General features: G+C 40.6%; 1 protein-coding gene across 3 annotated transcripts; it reads left to right on the top strand.

Annotated features, from left to right (window-relative positions):
* Positions 1–5448: 5448 nt before the first annotated feature.
* Positions 5449–25587, top strand: LACTB (lactamase beta). Of its 3 annotated transcripts, XM_063638931.1 has the most exons (7): positions 5497–5599; positions 5861–5935; positions 6334–6400; positions 9968–10158; positions 10462–10798; positions 12625–12790; positions 24805–25587. In XM_063638931.1, exons 1-7 carry the CDS (start codon positions 5579–5581, stop codon positions 25328–25330), a joined length of 1383 nt encoding a protein of 460 aa, XP_063495001.1. In that variant the 5' UTR covers positions 5497–5578; the 3' UTR covers positions 25331–25587. The 3 variants fall into 3 exon arrangements, with proteins under 3 accessions (XP_055134210.1, XP_063495001.1, XP_063495002.1); XM_055278235.2 differs by having other exon boundaries at positions 5449–5935; XM_063638932.1 differs by lacking the exon at positions 24805–25587 and having other exon boundaries at positions 5497–5935; positions 12629–12790.
* The last annotated feature ends 1299 nt before the right edge of the window (positions 25588–26886 follow it).

The following is a 26886-nucleotide window of genomic DNA, read 5'->3' as shown; positions in this document are numbered from 1 at the left end:
TTAATAGAACTGAGATCGAATCACAGGTGGGATAGAGATGGGGTAAGAGGGAGGAGCCTGATTCTGAGAAGCCCTTTGTATCAGGCATGTTCTTAGCTGTAAATTCAAAGACCATTCTGACCAGTTAGATAGAAAATGAATTTATTAAAACATGGGGTGGGATGGCTACATATTTTATCTCCTCATTTGAGAGGGAAAGTGGAGTTATTTCTAATTATGCCAGGATTGCAAGTGTAAAGTACACACGAATGGAGTCTTTTAAGATTCGGGTGCTCCTAGAAGCTGGGCTGTTGACAGCGGCCTTGCGCCTGATACAGTGGTGGGTACAGTGGGGTAGCCCTGCCACACTATGAGAACCCCTGTCGCTTACTGCCCAGAGAGCTGCATGTCTCATCCAACATGCTCAATGGCATTGCCAGCTTCTGAAAATGTGCACCTCTGACTGGTGAGGCCTGCTTCACACACCTGTTGCCAAGCGAAGGGAGACAGACTAAGAAAGTAAATTCCTGATGGCACCACCTACCCGCTTCAGCCAGGACCTCCCTGCGGCTTTAAGTGGCACCCTGGTCAGCTCCTAGAGAGAGGCCGTTGAACTGGACTTGGCAGGGGAAATAGTACCTGAAGCAACCAAATGTTCACTTGAAATTACACTGTTTTGATAGCTAGATGTGACCGAAAAGGTGTTGGACCAGATAGAGTTATCACTAAAGTTCCCCTCTAACCTGGTGGGGAGGGATTTGGCCAAGCAAAGCAGGTAGCAATTACTGGGAAAAACCAAATCTTCATTGTTTATACTTCAGTGGATTGGGACCTCTCAAACAACCAGTTACAGTTGTTAACTGCCCTTTTGGGGGTATGAGAAACCCAGACTTTCCAGGGTCAGAGGCCTGGCCTCCTTCTTGGCAGAAGAGGAAATGAAGTTCATTCCTTTGTGGTGAATCTGATTCTGAAAAAACAAAACCCATTTTTTTCTCAATAGGTTATCCTACCACATGTCCAACCATAGGAGGCTGGACTTTCTCTTATTGGTTAAGCTTTAAAGCATTTTGAATAGGAGTTAGATATGGTTATATCTGAGTTTCAGAATATTCATCCTGGTTCATATTCCATCTTTTTTTTTTTTTTTTTTGAGACAGGGTCTCACTTTGTCACCCACGCTGGAGTGCAGTGGTGCAATATTGTCTCACTGCAGCCTCAACCTCCAGGGCTCAAGTGATCCTCCCACTTCACCCTCTCGAGTAGCTGGGACCACAGGCACACACCACCACACCCAGCTAATTTTTGCATTTTTTGTAGAGACGGGGTTTCACCATGTTACCCAGGTTGATCTTGAACTCCTGAGCTCAAGCAATGAGCTCCCAAAGTGCTTGGCCTCCCAAAGTGCTAGGATTACAGGTATGAGCCACCACGCCTGGCCATCTTTATTTTTTTAATTAAACTTTTCCACAAGTTTACTGCGAGTACATAGAAACATAATTGATATTTTATGCTTATCTTGTATCCTACAACCTTGCTGGACAAATATTCTAATTTTAGGAGGTGATAGGTTTTTGTTTTCCCTTTAAGATTTTTTTTTTTTTTTTTTTTTTTTTGAGATGGAATCTTGCCCTGTTGCCCAGACTGGAGGGCAGTGGCGTGATCTCGACTCACTGAAACTTCTGCCTCCTGGGTTCAAGTGATTCTCGTTCCTCAGCCTCCCTAGTAGCTGGGACTACAGGCATGCACCACCATGCCTAGCTAATTTTTGTAATTTTAGTAGAGACAGGGTTTCATCATGTTGGCCAGACTGGTCTCAAACTCCTGGCCTCAAGCAATCTGCCTGCCTCGGCCTCCCAAAGTGCTGGGATTAACAGGCGTGAGCCACCGCGCCCGGCTCCTTTAAAATTGTTTACATAAGCAATCATGGCCTCTGCAAATAAGGACAATTTTATCTCTTTCTTTTTGACCTGTGTGCTTTTAATTGTCTTTCTTGCCTTATTGCACTCAATATAATTTCTAGCACCTTGTTGAATAAGAATGATTAGAGTGGACATACTTGCTTCGTATGTCTTTCCCACTAAACATAATGTTAGCAATAGATTTTTTTGTAGATGTTCTTTATCAATTTGAAGAAGTTTTTCTCTATTCCTATTTTTCTAAGAGTTTTTTTGGTCATGAATGTGTTTTGCCTAATGATTGATAGGTCTGCATCAATTGATATGATCATGTTATTTTTCTTTTTTAGCTTGTTAATGTGGTTAATAGTATACATTATACTGAGATATAGTAGGACAGGACTTGCAGCTAGAAGCAGCTGTAGAAGAACATTCCTTCTAAAGAAATAGCAGCAGAAGGAGATAAGGTACTGGATGGTCAGTCCTCAGCCTCATCTCTTACCTCACGCCCCTTAGTTGGGAGTGAGTTGGAAGTGAGTTGGGAGTGAGGTGGGAGGATCGCTTAAGCCCAGGAGTTTGAGATCAACCTGGGCAACGTGGCAAAAGCCCATCTCTAAAAAATATGCAAAAATTAGCCAGGTGTGGTGGTGCATGCCTGTGGTCCTAGCTACTCAAGAGGCTAAGGTGGGAGGATCACCTGAGCCTGGGAGGTTGGGGCTGCAATGAGCCATGATCATGCCACTGCACTCCAGCCAGGGCAACAGAGTGAGACCCTATCTCAAAAAAAAAAAAAAAAAAAAGAGATGGCATTCATGTCCTACCCCCACAATAAAGCTATGTATTCATCTCTTGAAACTGCCTGCTGTTGCCATGAGTAGTTATAAATTAACCTAATAATGGGGCACCAGATGCTAGAACCCATACCCTGTTGCTTAACAATGTATATAGCCAATCATTGTTATTTCTGTAAACCAGTGGGGATCCCTGACAAACAACTTAGTATCAGCCCATTCCCTGTCCCCCTTTTTTTGCCTTTAAAGGCAAAGGAGGACAGGGGGCGCGCCCCCTAATGGGGAGCTCATTCCAAGTTTCCTTGGGTCTGAGTCTTCAGGGCAGCTATCCTCACTTTGGCTAAAGTAAACTCTTTAAATTATATTTTGTGCCTCAGCCTCTTCCTTTTAGGCTAACTCTTCCCAGAAGCCATACTTCAAATGGCCTCTCTGTACCTGCTTCTAGACTGGGAGTCCACCAGGACATTGGCTTTTGCCCTGTACATGGCAAACACAGGGCTCTGTTTCTTTTTTTACTTTTTATCCAAGGAGAGGTACAGAAGAGTGCAAAAAACACATATGTGAAACCAGCCCAATTGTCCAATAGAATATGTTTATGGTTTATTTTGAATAAACACAGAAATTGACCTGCCCAGTCTTAAAACTTGAGAAACTTACATTTGTCTTATCTGAGTTCTTTTTGGAGGAAACCAACCATCAGGTCTCCCAGATAGTATCAAGAAACTGAAACTTACCAGATCACCACATTTGGACAATGAGACACCAGATCCCTCACCTGTCATGATTGCCTAACCCAGCGGTTCCCAGCTTTTTTGGCACCGGGGACCAGTTTCACAGAAGAAAATTTTTCCATGGGTTGTGGGGTTGGGGCTGATGGGTATGGTTTCAGGATGAAACTGTTCCACCTCAGATCATCAGGCATTAGTTAGATTATCATAAGGAGCATGCAACCTAGATCCCTCACATGCGCAGTTCACAATAGGGTTCGAGCTCCTATGAGCAACTAAGGTCGTGACTGATCTGACAGGAGGTGGAGCTCAGGCAGTAATGCTCCCTCACCTGCCACTCACCTCCTGCTGTGTGGCCCAGTTCCTAACTAGTCCATGGCCCAGGGGTTGGGAACCCCTGGCCTAACCAACCATCTGCTTCCTGTTGAACAATTCTTCTTCCTTATCCCTCCCTATTTCCTGTTTCCCTACACATAGTTACATTTCTTCCTTGCTATATAAACCCCTAATTTTTGTTAGCTGAGGAAATGGACTTGAGACTGAACTCCTGTTTCCCTGGCTGCAGCACCTGAAAAAGCTTTGTTTTCCCCTGGCGATACTCATTGTCTCGGTGACTGGCTTTCTGTGTGGCAAGCAATGGGATCTAGGCTAAACCCTTGGTGTTTCAGTAACATATGTACTGTTTAAAGAAAAATTATGTACAGTTTAAATAAAAGTGGGCACTCATAACCACCACTGACTGCGTCTTTTACATTTTTCTCTTTATATTTTTTCTCTCTCTCATGTGCTTGGAGTAGTGGTGACCCCCACCGTGGGAACATCCAGTACTATCTTAATAGAGTACATCTGTTCACTATAACTGCAGTTTCAGTGTCAAACGCTCTGGGTCCTAGGATATTCTGGTGTCTTGGAGTCTTGGGTTTTATGAGTAGCCCCAGAAGCTTTACTTATTTAGCCCCACTATTTTCTTGCTAGGTATAGATACCATTATTGCCTTTTCCTCCTATTAAATAATTATTACCTCAATATATTTATTTTGAGGTATGCATATGTTTACTCAATAAGTTAATTACCTCAATATGTTTCTCCTGATGGCTTGTCAGTTCAAGTCTGTGAGCTTTCTTCTTTATTCCACCTGCAAGAAAAGACAGGACCATTTTGTATATGGGGCATATTGCCCCAGTGCTGAAGGTCTAAAGCCTACAAGCTTTCAAAGATCGTGTGTGTGTGTGTGTGTGTGTGTGTGTGTCCCAAAATATAAAAATTGCAAAACTGATAAATGTTTGAGTAACTTCAAATTAACATATCAATTTCATTACATGTTAAACTAGGATTTTATACACATTTTACATTTTGTAGCAATTTGAGATTAGGTTTCTTATTTCACAAGAATGTCTGATCATTTACAGATGCTAAGAAATCATAGGTAATTGTAAATTACAAGAGTTACTTTTGGATTAAAATTTTTCAAGCACGAAATTTTTAAAAAAACACTTCATCTTTTATAGCAAAAGAAAGGTAATATAAGGTCTGGGTGTAACTTCATGTCTTTGGTACAGTGTGGAGCTAGAATTCCAGAAGCGATAGATTTTAAAACATCTTTAGGGAAATGGGTGAATTGAAATGAGACATAAGGGAGATGGCAAGAGAGAGAAAAGAAGTGCGTTCTAAAGGAGGAAAGGAGAAAGGGAAAGGAAAGGAGAAAGGCATCTCTAAAGGGAAAGGAAATGCCTGCTGAGCGTCTACTGTGTGCCCTGCGCTGTTCCAGAAGTTGAGGATCCAAAACTAAGTCTAGGCTCCCCGAAGAAGTCCCAGTCTGGTAAGGAATCTGGCAAGTAGTTAAATGATACAAAGTGTTAACGGTTGTTAAAGAAGTGTGCACACTGAGGGGCAAGATGGTAAGGGCGAGAACTCCCATGGGACGTGAACTAGGAAGGCTTCTTGGAGGTGACGCTTGATCAGAGGGTAAGCAAAGGAAAAAAAGGAAAGAGAGACACAAGGAAGAGACAAGAAAAGGGAAAGGAGGAAGGGCTCGATGCTATCGGCGCTCGGGTCGTCAGGCGTCGACTGCTAGGGTCTGACCGCGGTCCCCGCCCCCGTCCCGCCCCCTGTCCTTCCCTCCGCCCCGCGCCGCGGCCGGCCGGGTCTGCGTGAGTTCGGTGGCGGCCAGCTGTGCAGAGACGCCATGTACCGGCTCCTGTCAGCAGTGAGTGCCCGGGCTGCCGCCCCCGGGGGCTTGGCCTCAAGCTGCGGACGACGCGGGGTCCATCAGCGCGCCGGGCTGCCGCCGCTCGGCCACGGCTGGGTCGGGGGCCTTGGGCTGGGGCTGGGGCTGGCGCTCGGGGTGAAACTAGCGGGTGGGCTGAGGGGCGCGGCCCCGGCGCAGTCCCCCGCGGCCCCCGACCCTGAGGCGTCGCCTCTGGGCGAGCCGCCACAGGAGCAGTCTCTCGCCCCGTGGTCTCCGCAGACCCCGGCGCCGCCCCGCTCCAGGTGCTTCGCCAGAGCCATCGAGAGCAGCCGCGACCTGCTGCACAGGATCAAGGTGCGGCCACTGGGGCGGGGGGCGTAGGGGGCCGGGGATCCACCCCTCTCGGCGGTGCTGTCGGGGGCTGAGTGGACCCCACCCGGGGCGGCGGGGTGCCCGCGATCGGCTTCCGAGAAAGACTTCCCATTTCCCTACCGCCAAGCCGTGGTCAGACGCTCTTGGGGGTTCCCCAAATCTGGGCGGAGGTCACCGCCTGTCTCGGGGACCGCCCCTTCCCACTAGGGGGCTGACAGGCACATCCCTTGTGTGAGCATGGCCTGGGACGAGGTGGGCGGGGCCCAGGTGGAGGGGGCGGGCCCAGACTCAGGGGGCGGGGCTTTGGAAGGCCCCCGAGGAGAGCGCTGGGCTTTTTCAGCAGGCCCGTAAACTGTCGGTTCTTTCCCCTTCGGTCTTAGGATGAGGTGGGCGCACCGGGCATAGTGGTTGGAGTTTCTGTAGATGGAAAAGAAGTCTGGTCAGAAGGTGGGTTCAGAAAATTGTTGTTTTGTTCTGTGCCAGTTGGTAAATAAAATATTGTTTTACTAGTTAGAGTGGATCCCATGAAATGCTATTGCATTTACATAAAACGATGCATATTGTAGAGAAAACATCTAACATAATAAAGAATCAGGTGTTTTTAAATCACAGTAAGGTTTAAAATGTGACTAATAAATTGGAGTCATGAAGATGGCTACCCACTCCCACTTTTCTCTTAGGACTGGATTTATTGGTCTGAAAGTTGTATATAGTAGTCCCTCCTTATCCTCGGGATATATTCCAAGACCCTCAGTGGATGCCTGCAAACGTGGATGGTATTGAACCCTGTATATACTTATTTTATCTTATATATACATACCTATGATAAAGTTTAATTTATAAATCAGGCATAGTAAGAGATTAACAACAATAATAAAATAGAACAATCACAACAATACTCTGAGTGGCATGCAATTTAAAGCTTACGAATTGTTTATTTCTGGAATTTTCTATTTAATACTTTCGGACCATGGATAACTGAAACTGAGGAAAGCGAAACCACAGATAAGGGGTAACTACTGTGTAGAACAATCCATTAAGTGAGTACTTGTAGGTAACACTTACGGGTAGATAAAGCTCACGCTTGTAATCCCAGCACTTTGGGAGGCCGAGGCGGGTGGATCACGAGGTCAGGAGATCGAGACCACAGTGAAACCCCGTCTCTACTAAAAATACAAAAAATTAGCCGGGCGTGGTGGCGGGCGCCTGTAGTCCCAGCTACTTGGAGAGGCTGAGGCAGGAGAATGGCGTGAACCCGGGAGGCGGAGCTTGCAGTGAGCCGAGATCGCGCCACTGCACTCCAGCCTGGGCGACAGAGCGAGACTCCGTCTCAAAAAAAAAAAAAAAAAAAAAAAAAAAAACTCAGAATTTGTGAAGTTTTCTTTTTTAATTAAGTTAACAATTTCTTGAGGCCTCTCTTCCATAAAAAGCAAAGTACTAAGTACTGGGGTTATACACTATTCCTTGTCTTTAATGACTTTTCAGTCTACTTTATTAGGCTTTTTAACCAGGCAGAGGTGTCAACTATTTTTTTCAAACAGAAGGCAAGAAACTTAGGGAGAGGGATTTCTATTCATTTTATGATACTTTTATCAAGGCATTATTTTTCATAACTTCTCTGTTGCACAGAAATTGATCTAATTGGTCATCCTAGGTTTCTAGGAGTCCCACTTTTAGAAAATGATGTTTCAGGCCGGGTGCAGTGGCTCACGCCTGTAATCCTAGCACTTTGAGAGGCAGAGGCAGGTGGGTTGCCTGAGCTTAGGAGTTCGAGACTAGCCTGGACAACGTGGCAAAACCCCATCTCTACTAAAAACACAAAAAATTAGCCAGGCTTGCTAGTGCGTGCCTGTAATCTCAGCTACTCGGGAGGCCAGGGCACAAGAGTCGCTTGAACTCGGGAGGTGGAGGTTTACAGTGAGCTGAGATCGTGTCACTGCCCTCCAGCCTGGGCAACAGCGAGACTCTGTCTCAAAAAAAAGAAAAAAAAAATGTTTCATATGCCATTTAAAGGCAGTAAGTTGATGGGCGCAGTAGGGGTTTGAATTTGAAGGAAAATGGGCCAGTTGAGGTGGCGCACGCCTGTAATCCCAGCGCTTAGGGAGGCCAGGGAGGAAGGATCACTGAAGGCCAGAAGTTTGAGACCAGCTCAGGCACCATAGCGACACCTGTGTCTCTATAAAAAAAATTATTTATTTATTTATTTTATTTATTTTTTTTTTTGAGTTTCACTCTTGTTGCCCAGGCTGGAGTGCAATGTTGCAATCTCAGCTCACCGCAACCTCCACCTCCCAGGTTCAAGTGATTCTCCTGCCTCGTCCTCCCAAGTAGTTGGGATTACAGGCATGCACCACCACGCCTGGCTAATTTTTGCATTTTAAGTAGAGACGGGGTTTCTCCACGTTGGTCAGGCTGGTCTCGAACTCCCGACCTCAGGTGATCCGCCTGCCTCGGCATCCCAAAGTGCTGGGATTACAGGCGTGAGCCACCGTGCCCAGCTTAAAATTTTTTAAAAAAGGAAAATGATTCTTCCTTCAAGTATAAGTATAGTCTAATCATTATACCTAATTTATGATAAGTCTTATAATCAAAAATTATATAAATGTCAGCTTTATGGACTTTATGCAAATATTTTTTAGATATTTAAGATTATACAAATTTATAGTCATTGTATTCCTTTTATTTCTTTTCAGATCTCGGTTCTCTTTTATTTATTTATTTATTTTATTTATTTATTTATTTATTTATTGGACAGGATCTCTTACTGTGTCACCCAGGCTGGTGTGCAGTGGTGTGATCTTGGCTCACTGCAGTCTCAAACTCCTGGGCTCAGATGATTCTCCCACCTCAGCCTCCCGAGTAGCTGAGACTACAGGTGCACTCCACCATGCCAGGCTTTTTTCTTTCTTTCTTTCCTTCCTTCCTTCCTTCCTTCCTTCCTTCCTTCCTTCCTTCCTTCCTTCTTTCTTTCTTTCTTTCTTTCTTTCTTTCTTTCTTTCTTTCTTTCTTTCTTTCTTTCTTTCTTTTTTGTATATTTTGTAGAGATGCGGTTTCTACCATGTTGCTCAGGCTAGTCTCGAACTCCTGAGCTCAAGTAATCCACCCATCTCCACCTCCCAAAGTGCTGGGATTACAGGCACTTTCTCTTTCTTAGTTAGATTTACACACTTTCAGCCTGTGAGAACATGGAAACCAAATTTAAAATTTTTTCTAGAAAAAGCTTTAAGTTAGTCCATAATTATTCTTCTGGTTTGCAGTCGAATTAAATTGATGGTTAGCTAGATTTGGTTTGCAGGACATCTTTTCACACATTTTTGAGACAGAGTTTCACTGTGTCGCCCTGGCTGGAGTGCAGTGGTGTGTTCTCAGCTCACCGCAACCTCTGCCTCCCACGTTCAAGCAATTCTCCTGCCTCAGCCTCCCAAGTAGCTGGGATTACAGGCACACGCCACCATGCCCGGCTAATTTTTGTATTTTTAGTAGAGATGGGGTTTTACCATGTTGGCCAGGCTAGTCTTGAACTCCCAACCTCAGGTGATCTGCTCACCTCAGCCACCCAAAGTGCTCAGATTATAGGCATGAGTTACCGCACCTGGCCCACACTTACTTTTATTGAGTGGCTATTTCAAGGAATTCAGTGGAAATTTACTCAAAAGTCAAAAATAAATATAATCTGAAGAAGAATAATGATGTTTTCTTTAAAGAATACTTTATTTAAAATGTGGAATAACTCAGTTGTTTAGATAAGCTAAGAAAAATTTGTATCTAAGTCATAGAAAATTGCTATTGCAAACAGGGTACAATTTCACTTCAGTTATAAGGTTAAATTGTTAGGCTTACTGGTATACTAAGATTTTAATCCTTTACATGTCCAGTGTTAAGTAACTTATAAAAGTGGAGTACTTTTCTTTTAGATAAACACAGCATGTTTAAAGATAGTCTTATTTCAGTTTTTGAAGACTTGTTTGACCATGAAGCCTGTTAATAGTGACTTTTTGCTTTTTTCCCCCAAAGGTTTAGGTTATGCTGATGTTGAGAACCGAGTACCATGTAAGCCAGAGACAGTTATGCGAATTGCCAGCATCAGCAAAAGTCTCACCATGGTTGCTCTTGCCAAATTGTGGGAAGCAGGGAAACTGGATCTTGATATTCCAGTACAACATTATGTTCCCGAATTCCCAGAAAAAGAATATGAAGGTGAAAAGGTAGTGAAACTCACAGTTCATTTTACTAATCGCATGTTAAATGGTTTATGCTGGAATTTATATTTAAAATGTTTCATAGGATTCTTTGGCTAGTTTTTAGTTATTGTTAATGTATTAGTTTTTCTTAATCCAGATGATAATCAGGTAGGTGTTTTTCTGAAATTTGAGGCTAAGGATTTGTACATGACATTTTCCGAACAGCAGTTCTAAATGGAAAATATTACTGAGACATTATTCCAAGGCAACTAACTTTCTATTTTTCAGGTTAATATTGTAATTGAATTTTCATGTTTTTACAATTAGGTTTCTGTCACAACAAGATTACTGATTTCCCATTTAAGTGGAATTCGTCATTATGAAAAGGACATAAAAAAGGTGAAAGAAGAGAAAGCTTATAAAGCCTTGAAGATGATGAAAGAGAATGTTGCATTTGAGCAAGAAAAAGAAGGCAAAAGTAATGAAAAGAATGATTTTACTAAATTTAAAACAGAGCAGGAGAATGAAGCCAAATGCCGGAATTCAAAACCTGGCAAGAAAAAGAATGATTTTGAACAAGGCGAATTATATTTGAGAGAAAAGTTTGAAAATTCAATTGAATCCCTAAGATTATTTAAAAATGATCCTTTGTTCTTTAAACCTGGTGAGTGTTAATCCCTTCTCTTAACAAAATCATCATTACTGAAATGTTAATTTTCAGGAAATCCAAACTGATACCATCCGGAGTGCATTCATTGAGGTTGATGATTGTGATATGGACTAGTCTGGTGCTTGCGTTTTTGTCTGTAGTTTCTAACAAAGCCTAGCATCCAGGCAGCTTGTTGTTTAAATTTTGCCTCATTGGAGACTACCCAGTCTTTTAGAGGATTCTCAGTATCAAGATGTTCCTGCAAACTTATGGAGAAATGTTGGAATAATAGTTCTCTAAATACAACCTGGACCAAAGTAGACATGATAAGGTATTGCTGATATTTTAGTATTTAGTTAGAATTTAAATTGCTCAACTTATTTTGTGCCTTTATTTCTTAAAGAAATGAGTGTTCATCAATAATTTTTTCCCAAAAAGCTGATCTATACAAATAATTATCTTTGTTTTATTTTTTGATTTGGTGCCTATTGAAGCTACTTAATATCTAAATTTACTATAGTTTTATATACTTATATTCTGTTTTCATTTTAAAAGCTTTTAGTTGAATAGATATTATATAGATATGACTAATAAGAGCAAATAAAATATAATTATGGATTTTATCTTAAAAATAAAGTTCTATGCTGGGCATAGTTGGCTCACGCCTATAATCCCAGCACTTAGGGAGGCAAAGGTGGGAGGATCGCTTGAGCCCAGGAGTTTAAGACTAGTCTGGGCAACAAAGCAAAGCCCTGTTTCTCCAAAAAATTTTTTAAATTAGCCAGGTTCAGTGGCCTGCGTGTGTAAGTAGTCCCAGCTACTCAGGAGGCTGAGGCAGGAGTATCCCTGAGCCCAGGAGTTCAAGGTTGCTGTGAGTTGTGATCATACCACTTTACTCTAGCTTGGGCAACAACAAGAGCAAGACTGTGTCTCAAACCAGTTTGAGTTTGTCCAGAACCCAAAATGATATAAAGTTATTTATCTGAAACACTATATATATTTGAATATATATTTAAATTTAAATATGTATTTGAAACAAAGTTTGTGTGCCTACATATATTTTATTTTTTATTTATTTATTTTATTTTATTTTTATTTATTTATTTATTTTTTTGAGATGGAGTCTGGCCCTGTTGCCCAGGCTGGAGTGCAGTGGCACGATCTCGGCTCACTGGAAGCTCCGCCTCCTGGGTTTAAGCGATTTTCCTTCTTCAGCCTCCTGAGCAGCTGGGATTACGGGTGCCCGCCACCACACCTGGCTAATTTTTATATTTTAGTAGAGACAGAGTTTCACCATGTTGGCCAGGCTGGTCTCGAACTCCTGACTCTCAGGTGATCCTCCCCCCGTGGCCTCCCAAAGTGCTAGGATAGAGGAGTGAGCCACCGCTCCTGACCCATATATTTTATTAAAATAAGAACGTGTTTGCCCATTTATGCCCTAAACAATGAGTAGAGGTAGATTAAGAACAAAGTTGACTCAAGAAATCAAATTTGCTTTTCTTTTCTTCCTCTTTCTGTTTTGTTGTCACTTTGAAATATTTTTGTTTTATTTTGAGGTAGGATTTATTTGCTTACTTTATTATCAGAGAAAGGAGCAGATTTATGTGAAATGTTAAGTATTATGCTGATCATAATTTTATCCTTGTGTTAAGGACTTGGAATAAGGACAGTTGCAAAGTTAACTCAATTTGTTTATATATTGCCTGTGTTCTTTTTCTGAATGCTGAAGTAAAATATTCCAGTTTTAAAGGCATGCCAATTTTCAGTGGGAATATATTTTATATATTTTTGAATAATAATCAAGCATTTTATTTTTTTCCTCCTCGCAATGATGTCTCAAGGTAGTCAGTTTTTGTATTCAACTTTTGGCTATACCCTACTGGCAGCCATAGTAGAGAGAGCTTCAGGATGTAAATATTTGGACTATATGCAGAAAATATTCCATGACTTGGATATGCTGACAACTGTGCAGGAAGAAAACGAGCCAGTGATTTACAATAGAGCAAGGTAAATGAATACCTTCTGCTGTATCTAGCTATATCGCATCTTAACACTATGTTATTAATTAAAAGTCATATTTTCTTTGTTTCCATTCCAAAATCAACTTGCCACATTTTGGGAGCTTTTCTACATGTCTGTTTTCTCATCTGTAAAGTGAAGGAAGTAAAACATGTTTATAAAGTACACTGAGACCCTTTGATGAAAGATAGCAATAATATTAATAACTGAAACATGAATAACTAAACCAAAATTGCACCCACTGTGAGCATCTGTAATTTGCTCTTTAACCATTCCTTTTTAAGGTTTTAACTAATGCTTTGTTTACATGTTATTAGTTTTTAATTGTTTTCATACTGTTTTGAAATAATTTTATACTTACAGAAAAGTTGCAAGAGTAGTACAAAGGATTCACATATCCCCTTTACTCAGATTCCCTTAATGTTAGTTTACCTTATTTGCATTACCTTTCTGTCTACGTATGTGTTTGTTTCTGAACCATTTGGAAATAAGTTGTAGACGTGATACCCCTTTACCTATAAATATTTAAATGTGTATTTTCTAAAAACAAGGACATTCGGGGCCGGGCGTGGTGGCTCACGCCTGTAATCCCAACAGTTTGGAAGGCCGAGGTGGGTGGATCACCTGAGGTCAGGAGTTCGAGACCAGCCTGGCCAATATGGTGAAAACCCTCTCTCTACTAAAAATGCAAAAATTAGCCGGGCGTGTTGGCAGGTGCCTATAATCACAGCCACGCGGGAGGCTGATGCAGGAGAATCGCTTGAATTCAGGAGGTGGAGGTTGCGGTAAGCCAAGATCGTGCCACTGCACTTCAGGCTGGGCGAAAGAGCAAGACTCCATCTCAAAAAACGAAAAAAAAAAAAAAACAAAAAAAACAAGGACATTTGGGAAATTAACATAGATACAGTGCTTTTGTCAGATCTACAGACCTTACTCAAATTTTGCCAGTTGTTCCAATAATGTCCTTTATAGCAAAAGAGCAGAAAAACTTTTTTTTCTGGTCTAGGATCTAATCCATGATCTCACATTGCATTTGCTTGTCATATCTATCAGAAGTGACTTGACATCAGTTTGTCCCATTATTGCTGATGGTATTTTAATCACTTTTTGAGGTGGTGCCTGTCAGGTTATTGTAAAGTTACTATTTTTACTTTATAATTAACAAGTATATTTGGAGGAGATAATTTGAGATGATGTAAAAATCCTGTTTCTCATCAAACTTTCTACTAGTTTTAGCATCTATCAATGATTCATGACTGAATCAGTTATTACAGTGATGGTTGTCAAATGGTGATTTTCTAATTCCATCATCCATTCTATATTTATCAGTTGACATTCTATTATAAGAAGGTGCGGGCCGGGGTGGTGGCTCACGCCTGTAATCCCATCACTTTGGGAGGCTGAGGCGGGCGGATCATATGAGACAGAGTTTGAGACCAGCCTGGCCAACATGGCGAAACCCTATCTCTACAGAAAATACAAAAAATCAGCCGGGCATGGTGGCATGCACCTGTAATCTCAGCTACTCAGGAGTCTGAGGCAGGAGAATCTCTTGAACCCAGGAGGCAGAGGTTGCAGTGAGCCAAGATCATGCCACTGCACTCCAGCCTGGGCGACAAAGTGAGACTCCATCTCAGAAAAAAAAGTGCTTTCCCTTCTCTCTATTTATTCATACCAGTATGCACTCATGGATTCTTATTTTAGTCAATGAGTTATAATCTGTCACTGTCATTATTTAATATGTTGCTTTTAAAATAGTATATGAAATATGAAAACTGCAACAGTAAATAGTTATTAGATTGCTTACCTATATGTGAATTTTTTGTTTCGTTTTGCCTTACATTTGTAAATATTTATTAAGCAAATACTACATGCCACATACTGTACCACATAGTAGAGCTAACCTGACATAGCTCCTGCCCTCCAGGAGCTTACAGACCAACATCTAGCAAATAATTCAATTAAGTACATACATTTTCTTTCAAAAAGAATACATGTTATGACTAGGCACGGTGGTTCACACCTGTAATCCCAGCACTTTGGGAGGCCAAGGCAGGAGGATTGCTTGAGCCCAAGAGTTTGAGACTAGCTGAGGCAACATAGTGAGACCCCGTCTCCACAAAAAATACAAAAATTAGCCAGGCATGGTGGTGCATGCCTGTAGTCCTCGTTACTCGGGAGGCTGAGGTGGGAGGATTGTTTGAGCCCAGAAGGTGGAGGTTGTAGCGAGCCGAGTTCGCCCCACTACACTCTAGTCTGAGTAACAGAGCAAGACTCTGTTGCACCCCCCAACAAAAAAAAAGAATATGATGATTATGTGACATAGTTATCAGTGGGGCCACACTGCCCTTTACTTATGTAGCTAGCATGGTAATCCCCTAATTTCTTTTTGTAATTATTATTTTAGATTCAGGGTGTACATGTGCAGGTTTGTTACATGGATATATTATATAATGCTGAGGTTTGGACTTAAATTGAACCTGTCACCCAAATAATGAGCTTAGTACCTAATAAGTAGTTTTTCAACCCTTGCCCTCCTCTCTGCATCCCCCTTTTTTGAGTCCTTGGTGTCTCGTTTCCATCTTTATGTTCATGTGTACCCAGTGTTTGGCTCCTACTTGTAGGTGAGAATGTGTGGTATTTGATTTTCTGTTTCTACATTAATTCACTTAGGATAATGGCCTCTAGCTACATTTATGTTGCTGCAAAGGACGTGATTTTGTTCTTTTTTATGTATATGTGTATATGTTTAATTGAATGATTTTCTGCTTTGTGTGTGTTGATAGTAAACATTAAAATGCTCTTCTTATTTGGATTATGCAGACCTCTGCTACATGCCCTTAACAAGGGTAATTAAGATTTTGGGGGCGGGGCAATGTGGCTCACGCCTGTAATCCCATCACTTTGGAAGGCCGAAGCAGGTGGATCGTCTGAGCTCAGGAGTTCAAGACCAGCCTGGGTAACATGGTAAAACCTCATCTCTACCAAAAGTACAAAAAAAATTAGCCAGGCATGGTAGTGTGTACCTGTAGTCCTGACTACTTGGGAGGCTGAGTTGGGAGGATCACTTGAGCCTGGGAAGTTGAGGCTCCACTGAGCTGTGATTGCACTACTGCACTCCAGCCTGGGCAAGAGAGCGAGACCCCATCTCAAAAAAAATTTTTTTTTTATATATTATAAAAATACAAAGTAATATCTAAAATAATTGAACACTTAAAAACTATCTGGGTATAAACACTATTTTACAGTGAGGCATCCTTAGATACTTTTTAATAAGTTTTAAGATTTAAAACATTTAAACCACATTTTCTCTCCATTTTCTTCTACAGCTTTTAAATATAAAATATCAAGTTGAAGTTACTTATGTAAATTTGAATTGGGTGTTCAGACAAAATTCTAGGCAAATTGCTTAAGCAGAAAAATTGCTTAAGCAGACTTTAATATTTTATGGAGAAGCTTTAGAACAGATTTTGACAAGTTAACTAGAATTTTTACCCTTAGGAGTGAAAAATGCTATGATTTTATATAATTTCATATTTGATTCATTTACCACTATAATAGGAAAGGGTTTAGTCAGCTTTTTAGCTTTTACAAATTTTATATTTTAATTTATGCTTTCTCTTATGGAGACATTTTCTATGACTTAGAGTTTTAACTACTAATTTGCATAATCTAAAATAACTCTGGCCAGGTGCTGTGTGGCTCATGCCTGTAATCCCAGCACTTTGAGAGGCCAAGGCAGGAGGATCATTTGAGGCCAGGAGTTTGAGACCAGCCTTGGCAACAGAGTGAGACCCCGTCCCTACAAAAATTCTTTTAAAAATTAGGCGGGCATAGTAGCACACACCTGTGGTCCTAGTTAATCAGGAGGAGAGGATCACTTGAGCCCTGGAGTTTCAGGCTGCAGTGAGCTATGATTATACACTGCTCTCCAGCCTGGGTGACAAAGCAAGATCCTGTCTCTAAACATTAATTAATTACTTAGTTAATTAAATAAAACAAGCACAAGACTATATGAAAGTGCTAAAAAATTTACATGCTCAGTTGAGATGAGACAGGATTAAAATAATGTGAACCAAATACAGATTTCTTGTCTGAACTGGTATACTTCAAAAAACACACATGGAAGTATTGAATTTTAAAATTATAAACATTTGAGCTTATTTTGTAGAGAAAAATTTGAGATACAGTATTAGCAAATGCGATAAAGATTTGTTTGACCTTTTAAAGTAATTTGGGGTTTTATTATTAGAGGAAAAAGTATTTGGAAAGCAAATACTTGGTAACTTTTCAAAAATACTTTAATTCAGAAAGAACAAAGAATACTTATGAAAGGGCAGTTGTGTCAAATGTTAGGAGGGTGAGTCAGAAGTTTATAAAATGGCCAGTTGAGTTATATCTTGATTATTTATGGTCAGAATTAATTCCGTTTTTTTTTGAGTTGGAGTCTTGCTCTGTCACCCAGGCTGGAGTGCAGTGGCGCGATCTCGGCTCACTGTAAGCTCTGCCTCCCAGGTTGACGCCATTCTCCTCCCTCAGCCTCCTGAGTAGCTGGGACTACAGATGCACACCACCACACCCGGCTAATTTTTGTATTTTTAGTAGAGCCGGGGTTTCACCAGTCTCGATCTCCTGACTTCAAGTGATCCACCCACCTTGGCCTCCCAAAGTGCTGGGATTACAGGCGTGAGCCACCACGCCCGGCCTTAATTCCGTTTTTTAAGTATTTGTATTCTTTACTGATTTTTATCTGTTTACTCCTCTCTCTTCCTACCATAGTGGTTTTCAAACTGTAGGTTTGTATGTCCAGTTATTGAGTTGGAAAATCAGTTTAGTGGGTTGAGTACCAGGATTTCTTTTTTTTAATGGAACAAAATAGAATAGAATATGATAAAGTACATTGCAGGTAGTAAAGGTAAATATAAGCTTTGGGATAAAGGTTAGGTTGCTGCATTAAAGGGGCACCAAAATGCAGTGGCGTGAGGAAAATAAAAGTTTAATTCCCCCTTGCAGCATTCCTGAGGTGAGCCATTCTGATTGGTTCCCCACAAGCCTTTAAGAGGCCAGATTCATCCATCTTACCGCTCCTCTCTCCACAGTGGTGTCCCTGTCTATACACCTGAAGCTCAATCACAGCCCTGCAGGTGCCCCAGCCTCCTGAAAAGAGAAAGGGTATGGAGCATGTACTCAGGGCCTTAAGGTCCAGACTTTCAAGTGTCACACTTCATTTCTGTCCACCTTCTGTTGGCAAAACCTTAGCCGTATGGTCACACTTTGTGACAAGGGAGGCTGAGAAATGTAATTTGTAGCTGAGCAGGCATGTGGCTTGCTTTACTTTATTACTAAAGAAGAAGAGAAGAGTCAATTTTGTGAACAACCAGCCATCTATGCCACTGGCCACTGTGTTGCTCCATAAAAGTTCTGTTTTAGAAGGGTGTGATATGTGTGTGTGTGTGTGTGTGTGTGTGTGTGTGTGTGTGTTTTCATTCAGTCAAAAGGAGAAATATATTCCTCACTGTGGGTTGAGGTTAAAAAAAAAGTTTGAAAGCCATTCAGTGGAATATGTCAAACTAAAATTTTATTATAATTTTTGCTAGTAATTTGTGAAAGGGGCTTTGGGAGAGAATTTTGAAGCTTAATTACTAATAGGAATTTTACAGTTATGGTATTTTATTTTCGATTTTATTATTTGATTTGTTAGAAAGATAGCACATTTAACAAATCAACTATTACTTTTACCATGCATATTTCCATTAGTACATGCTTTACAAATGGTTTAATTGCACTTTATAAAGAAATAGATGAAATGGTGGCTTTTTTTGGAAAATTTTTTAGCTTTATGTTCCTATCTACATACTAGTTTTGTTCAATCTTCTGTTTATTTAAATTATAATTGTTTAATTATCAGCTTATTTAAAAGGATTAAATATGCATTGCAAATCAGTTTATGGCCTAAAAGAGATTTCTTGGGGACCCAAAATAAATTTGGTTAGCAACAAGCAATGAATTTTAATTTTTTAAATGGCCTGTGGTTCTCAGCTACTTCAGACTCTTTCTGTTTATTATTTTTGGATCTAGCATTATGTTTTACTGGAAAGCACAAGAAAAATGATAAATACCATTGGGAGGCCAAGCGGGGTGGATTGCTTGAGCCTAGGTGTTCAAGACCAGCCTGGGCAACATGGTGAAACCCTGTCAGACAGTACAAAAAAAATTAGCCGGGCATGGTGGCATGTGCCTGTAGTCCCAGCTATTTGGAGGCTGAGCAAGGAGGATCACCTGAGCCCAGGAAGCTGATGCTGCAGTGAGCTGTGATCATGCCACTGCACTCTAACCTGACGATGGAATGAGACCCTGTCTCAAAAACAAAAGACAAATACCACAAGTTGTCAGCTGAATCTAAAAAAAGATTCTCTAGTAAAGATGGCATAGATGTATGACCTTACTATGATTTAGATCTAGACATTTGAAAATTTGAAAATGGATGTCTAGCTCTGTGTATAAGGGGGAGAAGGACATTATGTCCACTCATCGAGCCTCTTTTCTAAGCTAGAAATTAAGTCTCTGTGAATGTGCAGACTGCAGAGCAGCTATTATTTCCTGTTTTCTTGATGAGTAATTAACTTGTGACTTGCGCAAAAATCCAAATATGCCATATGATGGTGAGTTAATTTCATTTTCTTTTTTTTTTTTGAGACAAGATCTCACTCTGTTGCCTAGGCAGGAATGCAGTGGCACAGTCATACCTCACTGCAGCCTTGAACTCCCTGGCTCAAGTGATCCTCCGTATCAGCCTTCCAAGTAGCTGGAACTACAGATGTGTGCCACCACACCTGGCTGATTTTTAAATTTTTTTGTAGAGATGAGATCTTGCTGTGTTTCCCAGGCTGATCTCCTGACCTCAAATGATCCTTCCTCCTCAGCCTCCCAAAGTGTTGGGATTACAGGCGTGAGCCTAGCTCACTTTATTTTCTATTCTTTGAAAAAAGGCAGTGGGTTTCTATCTCTAGTGTTAAGGGTCCCTATCAGCTCTGAGATGCTTTTGGTTTGGTTTTTTTGTTTTGTCTTGTTTTAATTTTTGGTAGTTCTCAATGGTTCTAAAGGGTGGTTGATTCATTTTAGTTAGATAAAATGGGCTGCTGAAATAAAATAGGGCACTAAAAGAAAGAAATATTGTTACCTAGGAAAATGTTTTGTCTATTTGCTTTATTTATTTTATTTGATACAGTATCTATTTGGGCCTCTAAAACTCAACTCTGATTCTTTTTTGTAATAATTATTTTAAGAGTTTAAAGGCACCAGCTTTTTGGGGGAGTTCAGGGAGTAAAAGGAATCTTTTCAAAGATATAGACAAAAATAAAACCTTAAAGTAAAACTTAATAAATATATATGTTTGTATTCATTTGTTTTATGGTACCATTTTGAGGGGAAAAAAATGTTTCCAGCTTGTTATGTAGTCTACTGATTTGTTGGGTATAACCGTAAACCTGTTCATAATATCCTGACTAAGGCTTTTTAGAGTTACTGTGTTTCCAGGGGTAAATATTTCTCTTCTTTATCACTTCTCTGTGTGTTTATGTATGTGTTTAAAATAGTACCATACGGTGTCTGTCACATGTTTAAAAGTATCTCACCAGAATCCCACCTCACAATAGCACTTAAATTCTTTTGCTCAGATTTGAGTCACAAGATCACACTTAGCTGTAAGGGAGGCAAGAGAATTGTTTTTAACTGGATATGTTGTTGTCTTGAATAAAATTGGGATTTTCTTAAATGGAACAGTGGGAACATTGTTTCTGTTTAGGCGCATAACTATATTGATTCTGTGTAGCGAATATACTCTGTATAGGCAAGTACACTAAATAACTCTGTAAGTGAACATCACAAAGGAGCTCAGTGAATGTTCTTGCCACTGAAAGACACTCAATTTGCTGATAGGGGAATCCTCAGTCAATGCCTCGGCTTATTATTAGAACTTGGCCATATTTTTTATGTGTTTGGCACAGTGTTTGCAACAAAAATTTCTAATTTTATAACTAGATGGGATGAAAACCAAATAAAATGAATGTTTTCTGGAGTGTTTGCTGCATTTTTTAATGTTTAAAATTTTTAATTTCAATTTTTATGGATACATAGCAGCTGTATATATTTATGGGGTACATGAGATGTTTTGATACAGGCATGCAATGCAAAACAATCACTCATGTAAAATGAGTTATCCATCCCCTCAAGTATTTATCCTTTGTGTTACAAATGATCCAATCCTACTCTTTTAGTTATTTTAAAATGTACAATTTTTATTGACCATAATCACCATGTTGTATTCTCAAATACTGGATCTTATTAATTATTTCTGTTTCTTTTGTACCCATTAATCATCCCCACCTTCTCTCAACTTTGGCTGTATTTTGACAGTATAGATATGGCCTTTACCTTCTATTTCTAAAGTATCTTCTAGAATTATAAGAATTATTCTGTATCAAGCTCTTTTTCATGCCTTTAGCTGACAGACTCTCTACTGGTAGTTCAATTCAAATGTTAATACTAAATGTTAAAGTGGGATTGTTTTTATAACATGCATTTGAAATTATGTTGGTTTTCAAACTTCTTATAACAATAAATACCAAGTGATGAATATTGTCTCTAAAGACATTTAAGAAGCATTTTAAAAATAAGGCTGGGCTCAGTGGTTCATGCCTGTAATCACAGCACTTTGGGAGGCAGAGGCAGGTGGATCACTTGAGCCCAGGAGTTCGAGACCAACCTGAGCAACATGGCAAAAACCTGTCTCTACAAAAAATACAAAAATTAGCCAGGCAAGGTTTTGTGTGCCTGTAGTCCCAGCTACTCAGGAGGCTGAGGTGGGGGATTACCTGAGCCTGGGATCACACCACTGCACTCCAGCCTGGGTGACAGAGTGAGACCCTGTCCCCCCACCCTTGAAAAAAAGTATTTTTAGTTTCTAAGTTTGTAGATGTAGATTTCTGTGGTTATATAACATTCTTGTGCAGAATCTGGAGATTCTTATAAATAAGTATGAAGAAGCTGTTTGTCATCTGGCATCATCCCATCAGTTAGTTACAAAAATGTCTCAGTAACTTAGTCAAGAACTTGTGTCTATATTCTTTTAAGCAGAAATGTTCTAGGAATTTGAAATGGTAAAGTTTATCTTTCAGCTGAATAAAATTATTTTCATAAAAATGTACTAATTTGTCCTATGTGAAAAGGAACTAAGAGATTAAAATCTAGAATTTGCTTATTAAAGCTAGAATTATAAAGTCTAGAAGTCTCCATATTTTTATATTTAAAAGAGGAATGACTGAGGAGTTCTAGTTTCCAGTCTTAATGTAAGTGGTTTGAAATGCTTTACTGTTAAAAGGAAGTTACAGAGCTGGGCGCAGTGGCTCACACCTGTAATCCTAGCACTTTGGGAAACCAAGGCTGGCAGATTACACGAGGTCAGGAGTTCCTGACCAGCCTGGCCAACATAGGGAAACCCCATTTCTACTAAAAATATAAAATATATATATATAGATAGATTAGCTGTGCATGGTGGTGGGCGCCTGTAATCCTAGCTACTCAGGAGGCTGATGCCTGTAATCCCAGCTACTCGGGAGGCTGAGGGAGAATCACCTGAACCCCAGAGGCGGAGATCACAGTGTGCCGAGATCATGCCACTGCACTCCAGCCTGGGTGAAAGAGCAAGACTCTGTTTCAAAAAAAAAATCGGCCGGGAACAGTGGCTCACGCCTGTAATCCCAGCACTTTGGGAGGTCGAGGTAGGCAGATCACCTGAGTTCGGGAGTTCGAAACCAGCCTGGCCAACATGATGAAGCCCCATCTCTACTAAAAATACAAAAAAAAAAAATTAGCTGGGCATAGTGGTGCATGCCTGTAATCCCAGCTACTGGGGAGGCTGAGGCAGGAGAATCACTTTAACCCAGGAACAGTGAGCTGAGACTGTGCTGCTGCACTCCAGGCTGGGCACCAGAGCAAGACTCAGTCTCAAAAATCAATCAATAGGCCGGGCATGGTGGCTCATGCCTGTAATCCCAACACTTTGAGAGGCCAAGGTGGGCGGATCACCTGAGGTCAGGAGTTTGAGACCAGCTTGGCCAACATGGCGAAACCCCACCTTTACTAAAAATACAAAAGTTAGCCGGATGTGGTCGCGCACAACTGTAATCCCAGCTACTCGGGAGGCTGAGGCAGGAGAATCGCTTGAACCCAGGAAGCGGAGGTTGCAGTGAGCCAAGATCGCACCACTGTGCTCCAGCCTGGGCGATAAGAGCAAAACTCTGTCTCAAAAATAAATAAGTAAATATACACAAAAAAAATTAGCTGGGCATGGTGGCAGCACATGTAATCCCAGCTACTGGGGAGGCTGAGGCAGGAGAACCAAACTCCAGCCTGATCAACAGAGCGAGACTCTGTCTCAAAAAAAAAGAAGTTACAGAAAGCTGATTATTGGCTGGGCACAGTGGCTCATGCCTGTAATCCCAGCACTCTGGGAGGCAGAGGCGAGTGGATTGCTTGAGGCCAGAAGTTCGAGACCAGACTGGACAACAGTGAGACCTTCATCTGTACCAAAAAAAAAAAAAAAACTTAGCCAGGTATGGTGGTACACACCTGTGGTCCCAGCTACTCAAGAGGCTGAGGCAGGAAGATTGCTCGAGCCCTGGAGGTTGAGGCTACAGTTAGCCATGATTGTACTGCTGCAGTCCAGCCTAGGCAATAGTGCAAGACTGTCTCAAAAGAAAAGTAGAAATTTATTTCTCAATGAAAAAATGTGTTTCTATTATGTAACTCCTTTTAGATTTAATTTTACTTGGTTGACTGGAATTACAAATATAATCAGAAGTTGACACAGAAAGTAATGAGGGCCTAAAATTTGAGAGTTGTCATAGGACAACTCTTCCATAGGAATGGAAGGAAGGGAGAAGGGTAAGACACAAAGCAGAGATTGCATACATAGGATTTAGCGTCTTATTGGGTATGAGAGTTTAGGGCAAGAAAGTCATTAAATGTTGTATAATGAAGGTTTTAATGGAGAGAAAGAAACATGACAGACATGTTGATTTTGAGACAATGAGAAAACCACCTATCAAGTCATTGGTTCTCTAAAGAGTATACTAAGATCCCCTTTAGACTTTTTTCTTTTTTTAAATCATCAGACACATACCTGTGGCCACTCATTTCCTAACTGCCAGCCCTACTTTACCCAATATTATGACTTGTACTTTTAGGGGACGTGTAAGAATCTTGAAAAAAGAAGAAAGGATTCAAACTAGGGTTTGCTAACTCCAGCCTTTCCCACTGCACCAAGAAACTACCATGTCACATCATTATATATAATATGTATATGGTATTTTTTTAGAATTTTTTTTTAGATAGGGTCTTGCTTTGCTGCCCAGGCTGGACTCAAACTCCTGGGCTCAAGCGATCCTCCTGCCTCAGCCTCCTGAGTCAATGGGATTACAGGCACCGGCTGCTGCACCCAGCTTATATGGTATTTTTATCCAAGAAATCTAGTCATCTTACAAATAACCTTATTCCTAAACATCCCAAAGTGCTTTGGATGTTTACAGCTTTGGTTATAAAATTCATTTGTGGCACGATTCAGCATTAACCCCAAGGACAAGGAATGTCTACCCAATGATAACTTTCTCCATATGCACAGGGCAAATATGTCATGTGTAATATTAACGAATACATTTTTGCAGGTATTAAAAGTTTGATACACTCAGCATGGACAAGCCATACCAATAGAAAAAAACCACTTTCTATGCTTTAATTCAAAAGGTAATTAGACTATCTTACTTAGTTATCTGTGTGTCATTAGGACCTGAATCATATTGAAAATTAGTGGTTAGTTTATAGTTTCTGAGAATGTATGATCATTACATTGAAATACAATCTCTCTCATGTACACATTTTTCTATCGTCATGTGTGAAGCCAGTGATTATGAAATTTTTAATGATCATTTCTTATTTCCTTTTAGATTTTATGTTTACAATAAAAAGAAACGTCTTGTCAACACGCCTTACGTGGATAACTCCTATAAATGGGCTGGTGGTGGATTTCTGTCTACAGTGGGTGACCTTCTAAAATTTGGGAATGCGATGCTTTATGGTTACCAAGTTAGGCTGTTTAAGAACTCAAATGAAAATCTTTTACCTGGATACCTCAAACCAGAAACAATGATTATGATGTGGACCCCAGTCCCTAACACAGAGATGTCTTGGGATAAAGAGGGTAAATATGCAATGGCGTGGGGTGTGGTGGAAAAGAAACAAACGTATGGCTCTTGTAGAAAGCAACGGCATTATGCTTCACATACTGGAGGGGCAGTGGGCGCCAGTAGTGTCCTGCTGGTCCTTCCTGAAGAACTGGATACAGAGACTATAAATAACAAGGTTCCCCCAAGAGGAATCATTGTTTCTATCATATGTAACATGCAATCTGTTGGCCTCAATAGCACCGCTTTGAAGATTGCCCTTGAATTTGATAAAGACAGATCAGACTGATAACCTTAACACCACAGGTGCAAAATGAGTTGTTTTGAGGTTTTTTTGAAAACATTAAAGTTCCAAAACATGAAATTTTTAAGAATAAATTTGAAATAGAGTATAATTGAATGCAGAGAATTATGTACCTCTAATTGCTTAATTTTGTAATGGTCTTTTATTGTAGAATTGGTTCTTTATACTCAGGGAAGTAATTATATTGTTTTTACTTTTTGAAAAAAGTGTTAACTCTTGAAATAAAATATTCTGATAAAATATGTACTTTCTGCATGTGTAATACAGAGAAAATATCATTCAACAGGAGCCTCCAAATATCTGAGGTTTTTTTTTTTCTTTTCTTTTCTTTTTTTTTTTTTGAAATGGACTCTTGCTGTGTTACCCAGCCTGGAGTGCAGTGGTGTGATCTTGGCTCACCACAACCTCTGCTTCCTGAGTTCAAGCAATTCTCCTGCCTCAGCCTCCCAAGTACTGGGATTACAGGCACCCACCACCATGCCCAGCCAATTTTTGAATTTTTAATAGAGACAGCATTTCGCCATGTTGGCCAGGCTGGTCTCGAACTCTTGACCTCAGATGATCCACCCCCCTCAGCCTGCCAAAGTGCTGGGATTACAGGTGTGAGACACTGTGCCCAGCCCAAATATCCTTTTAATATGACAGCAGAAACAAAAGCATGAAAAATGGTATATTAGTTATCCACTACAGAGAAAGAAACGTTCAGAGAAGGAATCGGGAAATCAGGAGCAATATAGTCGCGTGGGTCTGGCGCGGTCTCTAATGAGGTTGCAGGCAAGGTGTTATGATCATCTAAAGAATTCTCCAGGGATGGAGGAAATGCTTCCACATGGCTTACTTGCATGACTGCTGGCAAGAATCAGTTCTCTGGCTGGTGGGTGGCAAGGGGACTCAGTTTGTCACCACATGGACCTCTCTCTAGGCTGCTTGAGTATCTTAATGTCATGGTAGTTGGCTTCCCGCAGAGTAAGTGATGGGACAGAGAGTGCCAGGCAGAAGTCACTCTTTTATAAACTAGCCTCAAGTCACATACGATCACATTTGCCAAATTCCATGGGTTACATGGGGCTAATAAATGTTGGAGAGATTATATACATTGTGAATATTAGGAGGTAAGAATCACTGGTTGTCAACTTGAAAGTTGGGTACCACAGTCTGACCTCTGGTCCCCAATGATTTTTGTCCTTCCCAATGCAAAATACTCTTACCTCCTTTCAAATCCTCCAGAAGTTTCACCTTAGTATAGCATCAGCTCAAAGCCCAGTATCTTATCATCTAAATCAGGTCAGGTCCAAGTGTGAATGAGGGCTCCTTGGGATGAGTTCCTTAGGTACAGCAACTCAAGTACAGTTTCTCTTAAGACCTGTGAACTTTAGTTATTTGCTCCCCATATGTGTAACATACAGTAGCACAGCAGATACAGGATAATTGCTAGATGCCGTCCTCTTCAAAAAGTAGGGAAGTGGAAGACATACAGGAGACTGGCAATTCTGAAATTCAGTCAGACAGAGGTTGGCAACTCTGATTAGTACTCAAGGCTT

Source organism: Symphalangus syndactylus, chromosome 5 (genome assembly GCF_028878055.3).
Source record: "Symphalangus syndactylus isolate Jambi chromosome 5, NHGRI_mSymSyn1-v2.1_pri, whole genome shotgun sequence".
Lineage (NCBI taxonomy): Eukaryota > Metazoa > Chordata > Mammalia > Primates > Hylobatidae > Symphalangus > Symphalangus syndactylus.
This window is presented reverse-complemented; position numbering and strand designations above follow the sequence as displayed.